Raw genomic sequence first — 16,439 nt, forward strand, 5'->3', positions numbered from 1 at the left:
ACAGATTGTGATAAATAGTTTTTTATTTAGTGCAACAAATATGAGCACAAAATGACAACACAAACCAGTCATTTGCAAGGAATAGAAAATACCCTTTTGTATATCCTCCTGTGACGCCTTCTTTAATATTCATAGTGCTCATCTTATTCCAGAAATATAATGTTACCCAGTGAAAGCTCCTCCTGTGCTCAAGAGCAGCAAATTCATCAACAAAACAGGATATCACATATAAATGTAAAGCTTTTTTTTCTGTTAACAACCAGCTTAATACAGATGAAACCGAGTGTGATGACCTTAAGAATTTAAGCTATTTTTTTAGGCTTCTGCTGGCATCATCTATGATTCACAGTTCTGTTCAGACAATTTTCTTCTTAACAGTACAAATGCATGGCTACAACGTAAAGGCAACACAAAGCAATACTTCAATCGTATTTCACCACATGTTGCATTTAAAGGCAACGTGATGTTGAATCTTTTTCTAACGTGACATTCATCCATTTGTTTTTATTTACACCCCCAGATCATGTTTGTTCCTGTGTTAAAGGAGAGCTACATCCATTATGTTTAAACCTGCATGACAGTTCATTACTAAGCAGCAATGTCTGGTAGTCCACAGTCATTTATGAATTTATGACTTTTCATTACATAAGCTACACACTGAAAAGATAAAAATGGGTTTAGAAAGTGCCCTTAATGCTATTTTTTTTCTCTTTTCTGTCCACGCTTTCTTAAAGTTTAAAATGTTGGACAAGCTTCTAACAACTAACTTCATATACATCCATGTCAGGCTTGTTGGTCATTTCTGGACATGAGTGGCAGGGAGACACAGACAGCTCATGCCTAGATGGGCAGGTTGGGCATCGTGGTCGTTTGAAACTGAAAAGCAAAGCGGCGCCTCCCAACACCTGTAGACACGAACCCAGCCACCCAAAGTAAAGCGAGCCAGCTGGATGCAAGTTGAGGTGTGGGTACCGTGGGTTATGAATCCTTTGACTTGGATCCATCCCGAGTCTTTTAAGGTTGTGGGTGTAAACCCCTAACGCAGTCAGGCTCAGCAGCCCTGCTGTCACCACCAGAAGTCCTCCTGAGGCTGCTACACCTCTTAGAGGGAGATCTGCCCAGCACCGGACCCCGATGCAAGCCAGGACAATGCCAGTGCCGCACAGGAACAATGAGGTTAGCACCAAACCCTGTGCCAGACGAACCCTGGGGTCTCTCTGATACGGACCAGCCACAGGCCAGCACTGCCTCAAGTCAGAGCGCTCCACCTGCAGGCAGCTCTCCCATAGTCCATCAGAGCGCAACAAGATCAGTGCCTCCACTGAACTGGACCTGGTCCCATGACTTTTTGTTCCTGACCGGAGCAGACTTCCCGGTCCTGCCATTCCCAAATGTGCCTGTCCCTCTCTCCACTGGGGGGTGATGGCAGCAGTGAAGACTAGGACCAAACCCAAGGGGGCAAAAACGATCCCCATCACCATGGAGGCTGGAGTGTGCATCTTTTGTTCTCACAAATCCAGCTTGTCAGGAATAAAAAAAAATAGTACAGTACCAGTGTTCAGTATGCTACAAATATTTTACAAAACACAAATAACAGTGGTTGTTTCTCCAGACAGAGACATCGCCTGCTGGTCAAATCTTGGCATGGTTTACTCTGCTCTAAAAGAAGAAGAAGAAGAAGAACAGTTAGATAAAATCCTGTGTTTAAAAAAAAATCAATTTGTGTCACAAACATCTCCTCCACTTTCTGACAAGAAACACAAAGAGCTTTAGAGAGCTATAAATAAGACTGTGGCAAATGCAAAGACAGTCACTACAACGATCACAACATTAAAGATTTAACACGATAAAATAAGAAAAAAGCTCGCCCAGTACCTCTTAAACGAAAGTCTCATGTGTTTAATCTGCAGGCTCTTCATTCTGACTGCCTGAGTCAAAGAGAAGGTCAATGCGATGATGAGAGACAGAGAAAAGCAGAGGCAGAGCTGAAGTGGAGTAAACACAAGTGCACGAGCAGACGGAGAAAGCAGAAGGAGGTTTGGCTTCACTGCTCCTGCGCTGGACAGGGAAAAAACACACACACACACAAAAACCCAGAGCAGTCGATGGCTGCCTCTGTTGCTAGGATACAATAACCTGGCCAGGCTCAACGTGGCAGCATGCGTGTGCGGTTGTGTTTATCACAAGACTTCTCTCTGCACAAGATGTGATGATCTCATGTGTACAAATGGTACAAATGTTGGCATACTTGAGTTTAGTGTGTGCGTGCGTGCGTATGTGTGTGTATGATGAGTGTGCCACTATTTTTTTTTTTAATGTTTGAGGATTGATGGCCAGCTGTGACCTTGGTAGAATTCAGTCGGGTTAGTAATTATGTGAGGCCACTGTTTGAATGCAGAGTGAGTCTCAGACAGAACAGTAAAGAATGTCCCAGGAGAAGAGGACAGAGTGAAGACGTAAGTGAATCATGCAGACAAACAAGCCGGACATCTCTGTTAAACAAACAACGTCTGCAAAGATGTTATGATGACAATGCTGTAAGACGTGGCTCACTGTGTTTTTGCAAAGGGGGACGACTAGAAATGTTGAGGCTGTTTCTTATAATAATAATAATAATAATAATAATAATAATAATAAGCAGAAAATTATTATACCAAGCAAAATGTGTTTACACAAAAAAGTTTTTAACAAAGAAAAGTATTTTTATCTAAGGGACATGATGATAAAGTGTCACAAAACATGCAAGCTGTTAGTGAGCTGTACACATAAGAATGCAAACATTTAAAAAGTAAAAAAAAAAAAGTGCAACTATAGTTTAACATATTAGATATTACACAGATTCTTATCCATCATTAATTGTTTAATCATCTTTTCTTTATTATTACAAATTATATATATATATATATATATATATATATATATATATATATATATATATATATATATATATATATATATATATATATATATATATATATATGATCCTGCATCTGAAGGTTAAGAAAACAAAGGAATGCCTATTTTTAAGCTTAACTTATAACTTACAGGAAGATATTGATCCAACAGCAATCACATTTGTAAATCTGACCTATAATTGATGGCGAGATATTACTTCCAGCAATGTCGCTTGGGAGCTGATGACATATAGCGTGACTGAGTCAGTCTTGTTCCTCTTTAATTTAATCGGAGATTACACTTTGCAAAGAAGCAGCTGTGGGCAGGAAAGGACAGAACGTACTAGAAAAATATTGTTTTAAATGTGCAGAGACAATTGTAGAATTTAGAGTAGAAATTTTGCATGAGAATGCATGTCTGGATGTGGATGCGGGACACAAGCTTCATAAACACAAATATCACTTGCTTGACTTTAGTGACATGACATAAAAATCATAGAAGATGACAGAGACAAGAATCAAAGCTCTGAGCCACCTGTGAGGGCTTTCATGTGCACCACAAAGTCTCACTTAGGTATGAATTATGTTCTATACACACTTGTTACTCTTGCAGCTGTCGCATTGCCAAGTCCATTGATTACTGCCACTGTAATGACTGTAAATGCAGTGCAGCTCCCTGAGGTGCTTGATTAGGTTTGATGCAGAAAAGAAAGACATAAAGAGGCCAGTCATGAGCCAAAAAATTCCAAGCATGCAGTACATTTTTAATAGCATTTTCCCTCATGAAGGCGTATTTGGAGCAAATACAAACACATGCACGCACACCGACACAGTCCATGAAGTAGCAGTCACTTACCATTCAGGAGGGGTTTGTTTGTATCTCACTGCAGATCGCTGGCTGCCTCCCTGCTGTCGTCTGAATGGCTAACATGTTTCTCTCTGTGGGAGCAGATGGTGCGACGACTTCTTTATTGTTCTTTTCCCTCTTTCTTCTCATCTGCCCTTGCTTTAAAAATTTCTCCACTTGCCTCTGCAACAATTTCCTCTGTCTTCATGTCTGTGTCCTTGTGTCTGCCCCCTCCTCTTTTTTTCCCCCCTGGCTGCTTCCTCAGCTGTCTGCTTCTCTTCCCCGCTATCCCACTTTCTCCTGGATGTGTTTCTCTCTTTGACTTGCCAATGTCTGTGTTATATCTAGGACAGTCCCTCCCTGCTTTTCCCTGTCGCTGTTGCCAAGTAGGGAATGTGGGGAGCTTTCTGAGTAATACCAACACTTCAATCTGCCTGTTTTCGACCACATAGAGGTGTTCGAAAATCAAAATCTGACTGCTTATTGTTTGCCTTTTTATAAATCCTGTTTTGTTTTGAGAACACGGACATAGGGACACAAGCTTGCACAATCACTCCCACACTGGCAGGTGTCCCAATTTATGTGGGACTGCAGAGCATTTTTATCCTTTTTCCTTCATGCCACATTTTGATTGGCTGAAACATGAAGTAAACACTGCAAGACAGGCACTGCAAAAGGGAAGAGAAGGCAGTCATAGTGGTCAAAGGGTAGTTTAACCTGTAGGTGTCTTTGGCTGGATACACTTTGAACATGGAAAGGTGTGAGCCACTAAAAAGTCACAGTTTGTGGAGATGCATTGGAGAAATACTGTATGATGGAAACTACTACAAACCTAGAAATGTCTTGATTGTTAGAGTTTTAATGTCAAAAAGAGATGCATACAGCTGCAACCCCAATAAAGCCTCAGGACAAAGAAGTTCCGTCACATGCCAGATCTATAACTCTTTCAGTTTGTGTGAAAAAAGTACATCCAATGATTGTTAATTGACAGAAGCACCTACAGCAACATTGCTTTCTGTATGACCTTTACTCTCAAGGTCCTGCCACAGCATTTCAATTGGGTTGAGGTCCAGACATTCTGTTGTTCCTGGGATCACTGTCATGTTGTATGACCCAGTTTTAGCTTTAAAATTAGCTGTTGGACCGATGATCACATACTTGATTCTAGTGTAGACTCCAAGCTGCCTCGGTCCGAGTAAAAGGCTGTTAAACAATTGCAAAACAATTCTTCATACCTCCACCACTGTGCTCTACTGTTGGACAGTTGGTATGAGGTGCTTCCTGTGCTTCCTGCCTCTGTTTATCATGCTTTCACATCTCCTTTCCTAAGGACTTTGATCCAGACATCTTGTTGTTCATATGCAACATTGTAAACCTAAGATGTATTTTTTTTTAGCATTGCACGACCTGACTTTTGGGTGAATTTGCAAGGACATCCATCCCTGAGAACATTGTGGCAATTCACCCGAAAGACAAAACTCCTAAACACAAACTTAACAATGTGGTGTATGCTGTACAGTGCAGCGAGGAATGCTCAGACCTCTACATTGGAGAGACCAAACAGCCACTTCACAAGCACATGGCACAACACAGAAGAGCCACCTCCACAGGACAAGACTCAGCAGTCCATCTGCATCTTAAGGATAAAGGACACTCTTTTGAGGATGCCAATGTTCACATTTTGGACAGAGAGGACAGATGGTTTGAAAGAGGAGTGAAAGAAGCCATCTATGTCCACTGTGAGCGACCATCTTTGAACAGAGGCGGGGGTTTACGACACCAACTCTTTGCCATCTATAATCCAGTTTTGAGATCCCTTCCCAGACGCCTTAACGCCCACTCACATCCTGGGCCATCTGACCTCAGGAATTCGCATGATAAGGTGGGGCCAGGTTTCACAATGAACACACCCGAAACTCTGGCGGACTGGGACCCACACCCAGTTTCACACCTTGGCTCAGGCAATTAGAGGATCATCAGGGGGTCCTTTTGTCCCTCTGTGGGGGGTTACTCCCACTAGGTTTATATCTGGGACTCTCCACCATTTGACCTTAGAACTGAAGAAGCTTCTCGGATGAGAGGTGAAACATCTTCAAGCAACTTAAAGAAGTCCAGACGCTTTTCTTTGCAAGCTCCTTTGACTACGATGACCTGGATGACTGAGAACCTTCACAGACACATTGTGGCAATGTGTTAACACACACCTGAATCTTCTGGACCAGCAAACCACCAAAACATCTGCTTTTACAAAGGTTCTCACACTTCCTGATGATCAATTAAAACAAAGCAGCACCTAGCTGCTACTTAACCCCTTAATTCCTATGGAGGCAATTAGACAGTACTTCATTTTTTTACAGGACTGCAAAGTCTTGTGAAAACTTTGTTTTTCAATGCTTTTCACTTTTATTGACACCTCTCACAATGTCTCATGCAAATATACTATTTTCTGCACATTTTGTCTGTTGGAGTCTGAATAACACACACACACACACACACACACACACACACACACACACACACACACACACACACACACACACACACACACACACACACCTATTTAACATTTATGCTTTCAGAATATGAGAGGACCAATCTCAGGCACAGATCAGTTTCATGCTTTTGTTTGATGTGTAGAGAGGGCAATCAGCTCTTTCTGAATTTTCCAATATGCACTTAATCTCCTAGGCTAATTGTAATTATTCACACCTCCTCTACACAAGTGGTATCTTTTGTTTTTCCCACTGCTAATTTATCTCTTTTTTATTTCAGTTAGAGCTGTAAAAACAGAAACAGACCCCAAATCTCTTATGCATTTTCTTTATTTTCATACAAAAGGGCCAATGCTTGACCAATATAACCTGATTGTAAAATTATGAAATAATGCAGGGATACATGCACGCTTTGAAATGATGCATAATGTATAAAGAAACAAACAAGTTTTTACACATGCATATACATGCACACAGTGAAAGTCCTCTGGCTGGGTTGAGGGTGTTTTTGAAGTGTTTCCAGAAAAAAAAAATTTGTGATATCACCATACAGTCAGGAAATGTCCACAATTTAGGGGCTAAATGATGACCAATACTAACTCATGTGTGGTTTTAAGGGTGGAAATGTCTGACTTTAGGTTCTGAATGCAACCCAGTGTTGGGTGATCTCGGTTGTGAAACTAACAGGAACCTAGAGGAGGATACTTTTGGCAGTAAAAAAAAATAGTGACAGCAGACTGAGAGTAAGAAAAAAACGCACCATTGTGTTTTTATAGAAGAAATGATGAGTACATCGCAAGCAGCTAGAATAGTAACCTATAAAAATGCTTAAAAAATGCTGTGCACAAATCATGCACGGAGCTCTTTCAATAAAAATGAAATACATAGCAGTTTATGGAAACTGGTATTCTATATGTACACAGATAGCTCATACAACACTGTCTTCTTAAAACCTATTTACATTAAATACATAAAGGGCCGCTGAGCATTATTGCTCTGACGTTAACACAATCACAAGAACGGGGAAGAAGAATGATATGTACAACATTTTAGGCAGAAGTAAAAAACTGGGGTGCTGCTTTCACTTCAGTTTTCTTCTCGCTTTTTGGAAGTCCACATCCTACATTCTGTCTGCTCAGGCAGTGCTTCAAGAAATTGATCAAACTGGCATCTTTATTTCTTCATCCTTCAGCAGAGTGGGTGGCTGATTCTTCTCATACTTCAACAAGGGTAACCTGGAACTGACCGTTGCCCAACTCGGAAACCTCGATGAGGAATGCTGACTGGTTGGTGTAGTGTTGGATGATGTTGTCATCCATGTTGACAAAGATCCTGTTGGGGAGACAAACAAAAAGACAGGGTTACTCCGGGGACTGTGGAGAAACAAGGTGCAAAACCATTAACCTATTTAGAGAAAATCATATTCGTCTCTAAAACTGCGGTGTTCAAACAGCCTAATAATGTGTTCAGTGTACTCAACCTTTCACCCTGGTGTGACACAAACAGGTTGCCAGGGTTAAAGACAACATGTCTTTTGTTTGGAAGAAGATCTCAAGTGAAAGACATAGAGGCGGTATATCTCCTGCATCAGTAGGAGTTAAAAATCAGGTCACCCTGTTCTTCCGCCTCCTCCTCCTCTGCAGCACTAACACTAGCCTTTAAGGCTGTAATGACTGAACTAACCACTGTCCCGTGCATTCTGCCTGCAGGGACAGGATTGATTGAAGACAAGAGCAATAGACAGGGAGGGAACTGCAGGGAGAATGTAACCCAACCTGTTAGTTTAGCTGCTCCCCCTGCAGTGATTGCTTCCAGCAAGCAGCAGGAAAATTACCCAAAGGTGTTTCAGCTACTGACAGTAAGTCTCAAAAAGAAAAAGCACAGACTATCAACAGTTTGTCAGCCACATAGAAATTCTGCTAATTATTCTTTCGCGGCTAGTTGTAAACCCTTCCTATCTAAAATAACAAGCATCCGTATTCATCGTGGAAAAAGCGCAGCTACCTGTATGACCTTTCGCCATTGAGCTGAAAGACGCGTGACAATTGTAAACCTGACAGACAACCTTCAGCTAGCGAGTGGAAACATCCAAAGCCTTTATCATATCAGGAATTTCGTCTTTCAATACCGCTTTCTGATGTTCCAAAGAGATAATGTTATGAAAACATAAATAAGTACAGCCATTGCCAGTGACTCAACAGCAGGACTTAAAAAAATCTTTTCATCTTCTTTCAGTCATATAGTTTTCCTTTAGAAGAGCTGCAATTAAAACATTCCAGGGCCGAGCCAACTAACCTACCCGCCCGGTTTGTCAACAAGCGCTTCCTTAAGGGAAGATAAGATTAAAACAACAAAATAAGCCCAAAATCAATGCAAATCATGGCGACAGGTGCACTTGGTGAGACTAACTAGTCATCCATCTGTCTGCAACACAGGAGCCTGTCTGAGATATCACAGGGTGAGAGGTAGGGTATCAGCAACCTCGGAAAGGTTGGAGGGCCAAGACAACCATTCACTTTCACTATGGTTAATTCCTCAAAAAATGTTTGGATTGGAAAAGAAAGCTTCTTAGTGCCACCAATGATCTCAGTTGTTTTTGGTAATTTGTAAAATCACAGTCATAACAAAAGAACAGGACGCTCACCCTCTCCTGCATTTTTTGTAGATTTTCCCGATGGTTTCTTTTTGCAGGCCGTACTTTTCTGAAATCTGAGGAAAGTAAAGGAACGAGAAGACTGTTAGCATGATCTGATGAAAGAAATATGATATTCACTTTTGGCAAAAAGGTATGGTACAAATGTTCCAGTGAATACAGAAGTAAACAGGTGAAGGTGCTTTTGATCCCCACCTCAGGAAACTCAAGTCAGAGGACTCTGGAATGTGTTTTTGTGTGTCTTTAAAGCAATCATGTGATACTTACAGCTTCTCGCAAGCCCGACAGCGTTGGCGAGTTGAGCATGAGGGCATCAAACACCTCTTCAGAGTTTGTCCTCACGTACAGAAGAACTAATATAAACCAAGAAAAAACATTTTTTAGCACCAAAGAGGACACTTTTTTTCAATTTTGATTTAACTTAGATTTTTTTATGAGACTTGCATGTTTCTATCTACCTCTCTGTGCATCTTCTTTGCGAGCTTGTTTGTTGGTTGGGGAGCTCGTCTGCTCTCTGTCTGGATACAGCCTCTTCAGAGAACTCCTGGAAGCGCAAACATTTGCATTAGACAAAAGCGGCCACTTAGCTTCTGTTTGAAAATGCTGACTGTGATGGCTAAATGTTATGTTTTTTTGTGCGTGTGTGTGCGTAACTATGCTTACCTTTCCGCTTCGTCCATGGGAGTGGCCTATAGAGACAGGGAAACCGAGAGGAGACCAGAGATCTGATTAGACGCTTCTCTACTGATAAAGGCATTGCCTAATGTCCCACCTTCCCAGAGCTGTCTATGCTTAACACTTTAAAAGAAAAGGAATGTTATCATCATTTTAGTGCTGCATTTCCCATAACCTCTAACGGAGCAGCGGAAGTGTGGACACTGATGGAGAGACACTGATAGCACCATCCTACGCTTAATCATACTGTTAAATCAAAGATATTTTCTGCTTTAGCTATGCAATACAAAACTGTGATGCGTCACATTGTTAAGCAATTTTGCAACTTCCTGTTCTTTATTTTTCTTTTGTGTTAGCCACTGAAAATCAGGACTAGCTGTATAATGGACCTAACAGCAATGACATCTAACCCATGAACCCTCTTATTATTGATCCGAACATATTGCATGCTCCTCTAGGCTTCCTGGCGTGGGAAAAATGTCCTGTCTGAACAGCACTCTCACCACACTACTAATGCAAGTGTATCTGAGTAGAAGAAACAGAGGATATGAGGGTGTCTTGCCGCATAAAAGGTGTGAGTGCTGTCTCACCAGGTGCGTGCGTGCATGTGTTTCTGTGAAAGCGCTCATAGCTTAATCTCGGTGTCAGCAGCTGTAGCTGCTTGTACTTGTGTCTGGTTTCGACTCCAATTAGCTCATCGGATCTCAGGCCTGTGTTTCACCTCACTTTCTCTGGCACCACTATCCCCCCACCCTCCCACTTTTCCCACCGCATACTTTCCCACAGTTTTTTTTTTCTCCCCTGCCTTGCTCGTGCCTGCCCTATTGCCTGCAAGGATATGGATGGGTGGGGGTAGCACTGTTGTTAAATGAGGACCTACCATGCGCTGTAAGCTGGACAGGTGTGTCTCTGGAATAAAGAGAACTGGCTGGGTGGTGTGGTCATCCAGGGTCTGGAAGAAGGTGCACTCGTTGCCTATGGAGCTACTTACTAAAGATTTAGCTGCAAACAAAGGAGGACAATGAGGGATGTTAGATTGGACTTTCACAGATAGCATATTAAAAAAGGTCCTATAAAGGTTGTGCTGCCATTTCCAGTGCTAACTGTTACCATCATTAGTGTTCTTTCCTCGCCTCTTGGATCTCTTCCTCTCCTCGTCTCTCATCTTCCTCTCTGCACCCTGACGACACACAGTTACACCATTAGATAAGTCATTCTGACTCAATTAACGCATGTTTGCTCGTATAAGAAGATGAATGGAATGGAAGCGAGTTACCTTATCACAGAAAATCTTGACCTGGAGAGCAGCTCTCTGTATCATTTGGCCGTTTCCTGAGCTTAAGTCGTAAGTGTCGATCTGAAGGTTCAGTGGCAGGCCTTTCACTCCTTTCTGAGAGGAGAAATCTGTGCTCAGGGAATTGATCCCAATGTACACCTGGAGGAAAAGAGAAATGATTATTATATGTATACATCACTATGGTGTCGGGCAGCTTTTACTGATGTTTTTCATTTGTTGCTCATGTGTCCCAGTAGGATCATAATGACATGTTTCGTAGACAGATTTCTTTTTTTCTGGCCTTTACACATTCTCCCTGTGATCATATATACTAGAGACAGTTCCCTGCCTTCCTGCTCCGTGCCGTTTGCAGTAGGTTCGCCCCACCCCAGCGCCTTTGGGCCACAGAGAAGCTCGCATAAGCTGTCGTGTCTTTAGCCGGTTGTTGTGACAAGAGCCTTAGGGCCAAACACATTTCTGGGATTCCTCCACTCCCACCACAGCCACTCCTTTTCTCCTTCACCTACCTGTTCTACCTTTCCACTATTTTCCTCTAAAACTTCCACCTGTTCTTTTATTTTCATAGAACTGGCCTTACAGTCAGAGGTGTCTGTGCATTCTTGTGTGATAGTGATGTGGGTGCATCTTTGTGCCGGTCTGTTTACCTTGGCCTCCTCGCTGGGGTTCCACACAAAAGAGAGAGCATTGAAGGCCACTTCTTCAACATTGCTAACATTGCTGAACACTTCCTTGTAGTCCGCTGTTAAAAAACAAAGAGAAACGGTTTTTTAACAGCGGTATGAAAGGCACAACAGAAAGTGGAGTATTTTTTTTGTAACTTTTTTGGTAACTTTCCATGTGCAAAGAACATACCGATGTCAATGACCCTCTGCTTGACAGTTGGCTGGCGTCCGTGCCAGTGATTCCAGAAGCGCAGCTGCATTTCTGGGCTCTTGTCATTCTCAAACACGGCCATCACCACTGTCTGAAGTGGAGAAAGGAAGGTGACAAAAAGAGCAGGAAAATTAGATTCATTTGTCTAGCTGGTACGTATTTCTTTACACCTGCACGCATATCTAAGAATTCTCCTTCATCGCACGTCATCCATCACTCCAAATCCTTCCTTTCTCCCAAATTGTCACCAGTTATTTGTGTTGAGCTAGCATGTGTTTTTGTGTATTCTTATCCTCCGATTCGTTTGACAAAGAAAACGGCTGTAAACCGCACCACACCTTCCTCTCTCCTTGTCCACTCCTTTTTTGCTTTCTGTTCTGCTTGTGTCACATCAGACAAATGTAGCTGAGGTGAGCTGTACTGCGCTCTGGCCTCATTGCCCTGAGGTAGGAATAAATTATAAAGGGCAGGATGCTGTCATTTTAAATGCACCAACCTGGTGTGCAGGGTGTCAGCAGGGTATTAGTCATTAAAGGAACTGTCTCCAAGGGAGGGACAGATATTTGGGAAGGGTTGCCTTGTTGGCACGCAAAGAATTCAGGTGTTATTTGGCTTGATGGAAAAAACAAAATGCCCGAAGGGAAGGATGTAACAATAGTCATCTTTTTTTTTTACATAAGACACACACAGAAAACAAAACAAATCTTGGAGAATAACTTAGAACAAAAGCAGTCCTTGCTTTCCTGATGATGTGTCACGATGGCTCACCTTGACTTTGGTGGCAGTAATGCAGGTGCTGCTTTCCACCCCATGGAGAGTGATGGGGTAGAATTGTCCCTTGTTCAGATACACCATGGGGAGCTCGCTGGGCTTGTGAGAAGAAGCTGCAGGAGCCCCAAGAGAAAACTGGAACTCACTCCTGGATCTCTCAGATGGGGAACTGGTGTAGGAGCGGGAGTAGACTGGGCTGGAATGGTTTTCAGGGAAGGGGTCGCTGTAGGGAAGATTCTGATAGCCACACAGAGATATATGGATTAGTGAAGGAAAAAAAGAAACAGCACAGAGCTTTTAAAACTATATGGGAGACAGGGCTTTAACTTTAAATTATGGTACTAAGTTTACCTCAGTGCTGGGGTCAGGGAAAGCAGTGTTCTCTGGCCACTTTTGCAGCAATTCAAAAAAGTTGCTGAGCTCCTGTTTGTCATAAGTATTTTCCACAACACTGGTCAGCGAGGTGTATGTTTCTGAGGTGGCGGGAACGGAAATCTGCGGGATCTGCTTAGATCCCAAAACATTGCTGGGCTGGATGGGAAGGTTCTCAGAGAGAATCTTCATGGCGATAGCGGACGTGTCCAGTGGAGAAATCTCATTGGTCTGGTGCAGATTCCTGGCAGGATGGGGAAGTTGGGGGGGGGGGAAGATTAGCTATAACAGAAAATCCACCTTGTTGATGTCATCATGACTCAGGTAACAACACATCAAGGAAACAAACATAGTTGAAGTGACTGGCTATTGTGTGCCCTTAACCGTTACAGAAGCTTAAAGGCTGCCAGAGTAAACGTACAACGGTCAGTAAAAGCACCTCTTGCGTCTCAACACACACACGGCTACTGCAAACTTGTAGAAAGGCCCGGTTTGACTCTGGGTGGGAACTGTTTGTCTCTTAATCCAGTTTTTTCCCCCTCTTCTCTGTGTTTGAGTTTCTCGGATAAAAATGTTTGAGGGAACAACACTGAGCCCCAACAATGGCCTTTCTCACATACCTAACAAGGAGTAGGAATATAAAGACCAAAATGAGAAAAAACAGCTACCTGTCCTCCTGTTGTGAAACTCTTTAAGAAAGGCAGAGAGGATGATCAAGGAAGGGTAGATGAATGGAAGAGCTTGAGAGGAAGACAACAATCCCTCTGACTGTGTTTGACTAGAGGATTACCCACTCATCAGTTTACGGCCTCCTAAAGCCCTGCCTTTCTCTTTCTGTATTTATTACTCGAATAACTTCAGTTCAGTGACAACTGATTGAGTATCTGAGTCATGCTACCTGTCACAGAAATGACAAAAAAAAAATGGACTGAAATAACTATTTAAAGCTGTGCGGTGAAGAGTGACATGACTATGACTATGAATGACTATAGATACATGGAAACAATGTCAGAGGCATGACTGGTTTGTGAAGCGTGAGTGAAAGTGTGTGTGTGGGAGCAGCTGCAGAAACTCTGTCTTACCTCTCTGGTACTTTGCACACGTTGCCTGTGCGGCTGCAGGCAGCGTTCACTTTTGGGGTCTGGAAAAATAGGAAAAAGGGGGAAATGCGATAAGTGTCAGGAAATTAAAATGAATCTTTAGGTTTACTCAAGATGAACTACTTTGGTTTAACACAACTAGTGCTTATACATTATTTACCTTGCACTGTTCATAAAACATCGAGAGGGCTGTTAGCTCTTCGGGCAATCTGGATTTTGAGGGGTTCGGCTCAGTTATGGAGTTATCCAGATAAGACCAGGAGTCCATGGCGTAGTTTGAGTAATTGTTATAGCTGAAGTTCTCGCTCTGAAAGACCAGTCCCAGAGTCCTACAACAGGCCAGAAAGGGTTTAGATTAGCAGGGTGACTTTCAAATTAAAATATACACTGAAACAACTTTAAATATCAAACTATAACTATTTAGTTTTAAAGTCCTAATTAATAGCAGACCCACTATGTTTCCGATCGCTTAGCCATCAGGATTTGACATTTACCATGGCCCTGGAGCACTGCACATACTTGTCCTGTAGCCTGTAGGGTTTCGATTGCAAAAGCACCGTGCTGAGTAACATCTCTCAGACGTAGCGGTGTCAAAAAGGCTTAAAAAGCCAGGGGCCACCCATAAACATGCACACACACACACGCATAGAGTTTTTTGGTTTCCAGTGTTGTGAAAGAAAGAGAAACTACATTTGTGAGTCCTATATAAACTCTCATATTTGCTCAGATCTTAAAAGAGATGACAAGATTTTCTTGCTCAGTAAACAGAAACCCACAGCTGTCACAGAGGTGAGCTCTGGTTTTTCATTTCACTTGGAAACACACACACACAAAGAGCCTGGGGTTCTGGGGATTGTATTTGTTTGTAGAGACTCACATCGACACTGAATTGTTAACATCAGAACTGTTAGGATAAGCCCCCTTTGGAGTTTGTCTTAAACGGCTAATGAACAAATAGCTGCAGTGTAACCTAGATAAACAGTTAATCAAATGTGATGACATGAGGCAAAGACCACAGGTGTGAACAGCCGCAACAGAACTAACGCTTAGGGAGAAATCCCACGACTTCTCACACGCATTAATGGATGACTGCTGATTAATGCAATTCAGCCCAGTATCTGTAAAGCTAAAAATACATTACATACATATGAGCATGGAAAACTGCGTACCTCAAAATCTTTGGTTGCCAGATTAGAGCCTCAGTTTATACTAGTGTCCTTTCAAATTTTAGCTATGCCACAAATCCTTAAGCAAAGCCAGTACACCTGTTCAGAGGTGCACCTGTCTCACACTCAGCAGCAGCCTCCCAAAACAACAAACACAAGTTATTCTCTGCGTATTTCCCCCAAAACAAGCCGACAGCGCTGGTTTTAACTTTGGTCCATAGGAGGGGGGGGTGTCTCGTGTCTTGGGTTTCACCATTACGTAATTCAATGCAGCGCATGCTGTCATTACCCCTTGTCTCCAACACCTCAAGAAGAGGTTCTTATTTTCTGCGCTCCTTTTGTGCTCTGTGGCCCCCTAGGTTAGTGACAGCGCAAGTAGAAGCAGACCCACTACAGCAAAAAACGCCAACTTTGTGTGTGCCTATCACAGCTTGTGTGTGTGATAAATTTATCACACACACAAGCTGTGATAGGCACATTTTCTCCTGAAAAACGCTCCCTTTCACATGGGGTACCATTGACAAAGAAGAACGGGGGATTCCAGGCTGGAATCTTAAATAACCCATTCACTGTGTTATACCAAGTCCAAACTAAAAATGTTTTTGTCTTGTGGAAAGACAAAAAAATACCTAATGGGAAAAAAAACTTGCAGTTACAATAGCTAAAAAACACCTAAAACAAAACCCTTGAAGAACTTACTCAGTCTCTTTGGTCATGTCTTCAGTCCAAGTCAGCTTGAATAGGCTCCTTTAATCTCCACTCTTCAGTTTTCGTAGGGGATTCTCTTCTTCTTCAGTCTAACAGGGAAGAGCTGTGAAACGCAGATGAGTCAAGTGTTGTGATTCTCTCTGAAGAGGACCCAGATTTATTTCATGCCCGGACAAAGTTTCCTCTCCCCTCTGATTGGCTGAGAGGTGTGGAACAGGTGTGTGATAGGACAGGTGAGGAGGGGAAGGTGTAGATCTCTTCCCAAATTGGAAAGAAACCATGACTGTGAATGTGTAAGCCCGGAGTTCACTTTGCATGACAATCCATGGCAGGAGAGCTTTGAATCTCATTAACATTTTGGATTAAAAAGAAAAGAAAAGGGGAAACTGGTGATCCCAGAGGTGTGAAATGTTTGGTAATGACTCTGAGAAAGGCAGCAGAGGTCAGGAACTCAGCTTTAAGATGTTAATAGTTTTTCAGTATCATTGCTCACTCTCACCCCTTCATTATTATTTCACTGAAAGGTTTTGGTTTCTTTACTTTTTAAAAGCTACATTGCATTTATAAATGCGTTATTGCAGAGAGCAGAAG

The 16,439-nt window shown here is 42.4% G+C and overlaps 2 protein-coding genes across 7 annotated transcripts; both read right to left on the bottom strand.

The window, feature by feature from the left end:
- Positions 1-5: 5 nt before the first annotated feature.
- On the bottom strand, positions 6-4,243 carry cldn23l (claudin 23-like). Of its 6 annotated transcripts, none has more exons than XM_085258084.1 (4): positions 3,751-4,243; positions 3,493-3,578; positions 1,876-1,928; positions 6-1,659 (listed from the first exon to the last, which is right to left on the bottom strand). In XM_085258084.1, exon 4 carries the CDS (start codon positions 1,497-1,499, stop codon positions 756-758), a length of 744 nt encoding a protein of 247 aa, XP_085114210.1. In that variant the 5' UTR covers positions 1,500-1,659; positions 1,876-1,928; positions 3,493-3,578; positions 3,751-4,243; the 3' UTR covers positions 6-755. The 6 variants fall into 6 exon arrangements, with proteins under 6 accessions (XP_085114210.1, XP_085114206.1, XP_085114209.1 ...); XM_085258080.1 differs by having other exon boundaries at positions 1,876-2,058; XM_085258083.1 differs by lacking the exon at positions 3,493-3,578.
- A 2,302-nt stretch (positions 4,244-6,545) lies between these two features.
- On the bottom strand, positions 6,546-15,963 carry grhl3 (grainyhead-like transcription factor 3). The gene is made up of 15 exons (XM_085257956.1): positions 15,840-15,963; positions 14,135-14,303; positions 13,957-14,015; positions 12,854-13,118; positions 12,500-12,739; positions 11,711-11,822; positions 11,503-11,597; positions 10,838-10,996; positions 10,672-10,741; positions 10,442-10,563; positions 9,550-9,575; positions 9,345-9,430; positions 9,154-9,239; positions 8,878-8,942; positions 6,546-7,565 (listed from the first exon to the last, which is right to left on the bottom strand). The coding sequence occupies exons 1-15, from the start codon at positions 15,854-15,856 to the stop codon at positions 7,448-7,450; spliced, it is 1,689 nt and encodes a 562-aa protein (XP_085114082.1). The 5' UTR covers positions 15,857-15,963; the 3' UTR covers positions 6,546-7,447.
- Between the last annotated feature and the right edge of the window lie 476 nt (positions 15,964-16,439).

This window comes from Mchenga conophoros, linkage group LG19 (assembly GCF_057382185.1).
Source record: "Mchenga conophoros isolate Kocher_MC1m ecotype Shallow Benthic linkage group LG19, M_conophoros_male_GT1.1, whole genome shotgun sequence".
NCBI classification, from domain to species: Eukaryota; Metazoa; Chordata; class Actinopteri; order Cichliformes; family Cichlidae; genus Mchenga; species Mchenga conophoros.